Here is a 4,560-nt window from a genome sequence, read left to right as displayed (position 1 = left end):
TCAACAGATTTGCCACCTGAACAGGTTAAACATAATTTCACATTTATTGTAAATGTTTTTTGTGTATATAAAAAAAGACAAAGCAAAATAAAGCTTCACTCATTTTTATTTTCTTACTTACCAAATTATAAAGAATAAAGAATTTTTAGTGTGCATTAAATATTTTTTCAAATGATTTTTTTATGATACTAAACTAAAAATGTGTTAAGATTATTCACGCCCATTAGTTCAGTGTGTATTTTTATGTTGCCGTCTTATTAAATAAATGATTTAGCATTAAAATGCAGCGCAGCATTGATGAACTGTGTGAGACGGTGCGTTGGTCCAGTTTTAATATCTGAGCACGTTAATGTGTTCCAATAGAAACAGTCTGAGGGTTCATTTAATCCTGATTTAATAACACTGAGCCTGAAATGTGAATCTCAGCTTCCCAAAATGAACTCTGATTTTATATTTGGCTGCACTGAAATGATCACCTATAAATCACTGACAGAAGTTCAGTTTCTCAGCTGCTGCTTTGTGAAAGTGACAAAGAAATGTTAAAAATAAAACGGGCGAGACAGAGAAACCGTAAAATCTCATTTTAAAACTGGTTTGTTGTCGGAGGCCTCCGGCTCCAAATCTCAGGAATACAGACGTACTCGTACTTCACGACAGGAGGCCTACACTTTGATAAAACGGTTTGAATTTAAGGTACCTTTGATCTTGGGTTTATATATAACAGAAGGGAAACAAGAAGTAGTGTCAGGCTGTTAAAATACCTGAACAGGTGAAATTTCACAGAGTGAGGAGTTCAAAGAAAATACAGCTGTTACCAGGTAAACTGCTGAGTTTATGTAACACCTGGTAAAGCTGATTTATTAAACCACATTTCAGGTTACAAGAAAAATAAATTTAAAAAGAATTCTGCAGTTAAAAGAAAGTCAGCTTTAAGAGCCACGTTTACTGAGATTAAAGGTGCGAATCTAAATTATTCTTAATTTAATTTTAATTTGATTTAACAAAGATTGTGAAATAGTCATAACTTTTTCTACTTTCATTTGTTTTTTGTGACTATTTCACAATCTGCTGTGATATTGGGCTGAAATATAATAAATATCCCACTCAAATAAAAAATGTCACTTTGTGATTTTAAGAAAGGGAGAAAACAGCAGGTTAGAGGTTAAATGTACAAACTTAGAGGACTGAATTATAACTGCACAAATCCACGAAAGCTGAAAATGTTAAAAATGCACTCGGACTGGTTTTATTTCCTGTATTTTTGCCCATGAAGGTTTCTTTAATGGATCTGGATGAGCAGACACAGCGAAGGGAATAAAAAGCCCATTAGTCATGTTCATGCTTTTCAATGCCCCCCAAATGAAAATAATCATTTAAAAAAAACATACAAACACTGGATTATTCTCTGCTTTTCAGACGGAGGAGCATGCAGCAGTACAAATACACAGACAGCGGCTCATTGTAACACCAAACCTTTAAATCAAACCAACATGGCCTCGCTACTCAATAAAAAACATCTAAAGTTGGTCTTTAAAAAGTGCTTCAGAGACATAGATCCTTGCATTCAAACCTCTCCGGTGGGTTTTTAGACTGTGACATAAATATATGCTTTTACGTTTCATCTTCTCTGCGATTGTTCATATCGATTATTACAAAATAAACTCGATTGAGAAAGGAAAAAACAGCGGGGACATATTTGGTTGTTCACACGCCTGCCGGCTTCTTTAGGCAGATTTTCCTCTTGAGTTTTACAAATGGGATCAAATTAACCTCCTTTTAGGTTTAACTTTTGTTTTGGGGGCAGAAAAGAAACGGAGAGGCTCAAGAGGGAGAAAAATCTTCTGGAGTCATTAATCTGAGGGTTTCTTTGAGTCCGAGAAGAAAAGGCTGCAAACACAAAAGATCCGGATAATTTGTCTGTGCGGGATCCACCGAGCCGTTAAACTCAGTCACGGTGAAGCGAAGGAATGTGGAGCAAATTTGTTTCTGACCTCGGTGGAAAAGAAAGCCAGTCGATCATTTTGATTAATTCTGTGGAGGTCAGAGGTCAGCCTGCGGTTTCCTAAACTCTCTGCGGTGGAAGTTTTTTTTTTTTTTTTTTTTTTTTTTTAAATATAGAAAAAGCGGAGCAGCCCCCGTCAGTGCACCGCCACCGCGGACTGCAGCGCTTCTCCGGGGCCGCCCGGGCTGCTCTGGCCGGTGGCTGTCTGCGGGGAGGTGGGGCTCAGAGACTGGGGCGAGTTCGCGAGGAAAGCCGGAATGTGCGCGGGCAGCCCCGGCAGGCCGGGTACCGAGACTGGGGAGGGTTTGATCGGCACCGGGATGGCGGGCAGCGTCTGCCCGCCGTGACAGATGGTCTTGAGTGGCATGCCGTAGGCCGAGTAGTCGCTGGCGGCCATGGAGATGGGGGCCGCAGTCTCCATCATTCCGGAGCCGTACATGTGCGGCCAGGCCGGGGTCAGCTGGTTGTGCAGCGGGTACCCGGCGGTGGAGAAGGCCGCCAGTCCGCCGGGCATCTTGTACTCTCTGGCGATGATGTTCTCGATGGCGAACGGGTGCTTGAAGCTGGACGGCTGCGAGACGGAGCTCAGGTTGTATCCGGCCGGCATCTGCGGGAGGTGCGCGGCTGCGTGCAGCGCGCTCAGCCGCAGCTTGGCCTGCTGCTGCAGGTAGTGCGCCGCATCCTGCGGCTTGCTGGCGGCCAGCGGGTCCGCGGCCTGCATGCTGCCCACCTTGAAGCGTTTCCGGCGCCGCAGGAAGCTCCCGTTCTCGAACATGTCACCGCAGCTGGGGTGCAGAGCCCAGAAGCTGCCCTTGCCGGGCTGGTCCGGCCTACGGGGGATCTTGATGAAGCAATCGTTGAAAGAGAGGTTGTGGCGCAGCGAGTTCTGCCAGCGCTGCGTGTTTTCCCGGTAGTACGGGAACCGGTCCATGATGAACTTGTAAATCTCGCTGAGTGGGAGCATCTTCTCCGGGCAGCTCTGGATGGCCATGGCCGTCAGGGAGATGTACGAGTACGGAGGCTTCTGGTCGCTGTACGTGTTCCTCCCGGGGCGCGGCATTTTGTCCTGCCGAGCCGGACCGGGATCCCGTCAGAAGAGCCTCTCTTCGCTTTGTTTTCGGAAACTTTCTCCAAACTCTTCACTGCGCCTTTACGCATGAGACGGAAACCGCCGGCTGTCCTGGACGCATGCTCCCAGTTTTTACGCACAGCTGGTAGCGAAACTTTGGGAGAAGTTGAAGCGGTGGGTGCTCCTCCTCTCCTCCGCTTGGGTGGCAGGTGCAGCGCGGTGTCCGTCCTCCTGCTGCCCGCTGGTGAGCTGCGCTAAGCGGCTGCTGCTGCCTCTTCCATGCCCCTCTCAGATCTGTCCCGTGCGCGGTGACAGGAGCAGAAAAGACCCCCGGTGAGGAGCTTCATTAATGGGCCACTTCTGCGCCATCACATGATCACAGCCAAGAGGAGGAGGAGGGAGGCGGGGGTGTAGGGGGAAGCGGGGGGCACACCGTGCTGTCATTTACACGGTGAACCGACACGAGTCTTTCATTTGAAGCTGCAGCGGAGAAAGAGCAAAAGAGAGGAGCACGACTGTCGGGAACGTGTGCGCTGAGCGGAGGTGTGTTGGCACCGTTTTACGCGCAGTGTGTGTCTGTGTGTGTGTGTGTCGGGGGGTTGTTTGTGGCCTCTCGCACCAATTTGCATTGACTAATAGAGCCGCTGAGAGCTGCTGTGTGAGCGCTTTAATTTGTTTTATTTGTCTTTTTGTCGTTTGTCTCTGTTCACAGAACCGTTACGAAGCTTCTCTCCAAACATCCAGGTATCTTTCACAGAGTCTGAGCTGATGAAGACGAGACTTCTCTCACTGTGGGAGAGAAACTCCTTTAATAAGCTCCTGTTTTTCCACTTTCCTTGAACTACGGAATTAAAGGGAATTTCCACGAAATTTAAACAAATTATTGTTATAATTATTATCCACAGCTCTGTGTGGAAACAACAACCCTGAACTTTAAACAATGAGTTTATAATTTCTGCGATTAATTTCATACGATTAACCCTTTTTGCTTTTTTTCTCCCGTTTTTGCCCAAATGCCACATTTATCTTTTTTTTCTAAAATAATAGGCAGATATTTTTAAGGAGCCTGTAAAGCTTTGAGTCTTTTTTCCTCAGATGGATCTGAAGGTTCCGCCTTAAAGTTCTTAATCATTTTTATTTTACTCAGCAAAGCTTCATTTTTCATCTGAACTGATCTGTCAGTATAACTCTAATATAATGCAATTTAATTAACGTATTATAATCTTAATATCTGATATTTGTAGCACATACATTTATTTTATCTAGTAATTTACAATTAAAAATCTTATTGATCGTTAAAGAGACAGAATGATTTCATCATCCTGAAAAAAGACTTGTCAGTTTTAAAATAAAGGAAATAGTCTAGCAGATATATTGCCATATATTATTATTATTATTATATTAACACTGAAAAATGTTTTACCAAATGTATTTATTTGCAGAACTTATTTCTGAGACTTGATATATTCTCAAGTCATTTTTGTGCAAG

General features: G+C 44.3%; 1 protein-coding gene across 1 annotated transcript; it reads right to left on the bottom strand.

Moving 5' to 3' along the window:
* Positions 1 to 292: 292 nt before the first annotated feature.
* On the bottom strand, positions 293 to 3,681 carry LOC146582629 (forkhead box protein B1-like). Its single transcript, XM_085269337.1, has one exon. The coding sequence runs from the start codon at positions 3,060 to 3,062 to the stop codon at positions 2,139 to 2,141; it is 924 nt and encodes a 307-aa protein (XP_085125463.1). The 5' UTR covers positions 3,063 to 3,681; the 3' UTR covers positions 293 to 2,138.
* Positions 3,682 to 4,560: the final 879 nt, after the last annotated feature.

This window comes from Mchenga conophoros, linkage group LG1, assembly GCF_057382185.1.
Source record: "Mchenga conophoros isolate Kocher_MC1m ecotype Shallow Benthic linkage group LG1, M_conophoros_male_GT1.1, whole genome shotgun sequence".
In the NCBI taxonomy this organism is placed as follows: Eukaryota; Metazoa; Chordata; class Actinopteri; order Cichliformes; family Cichlidae; genus Mchenga; species Mchenga conophoros.
The sequence above is the reverse complement of the archived record's forward strand: the minus strand, read 5'-3'. Positions and strand labels throughout refer to the sequence as shown.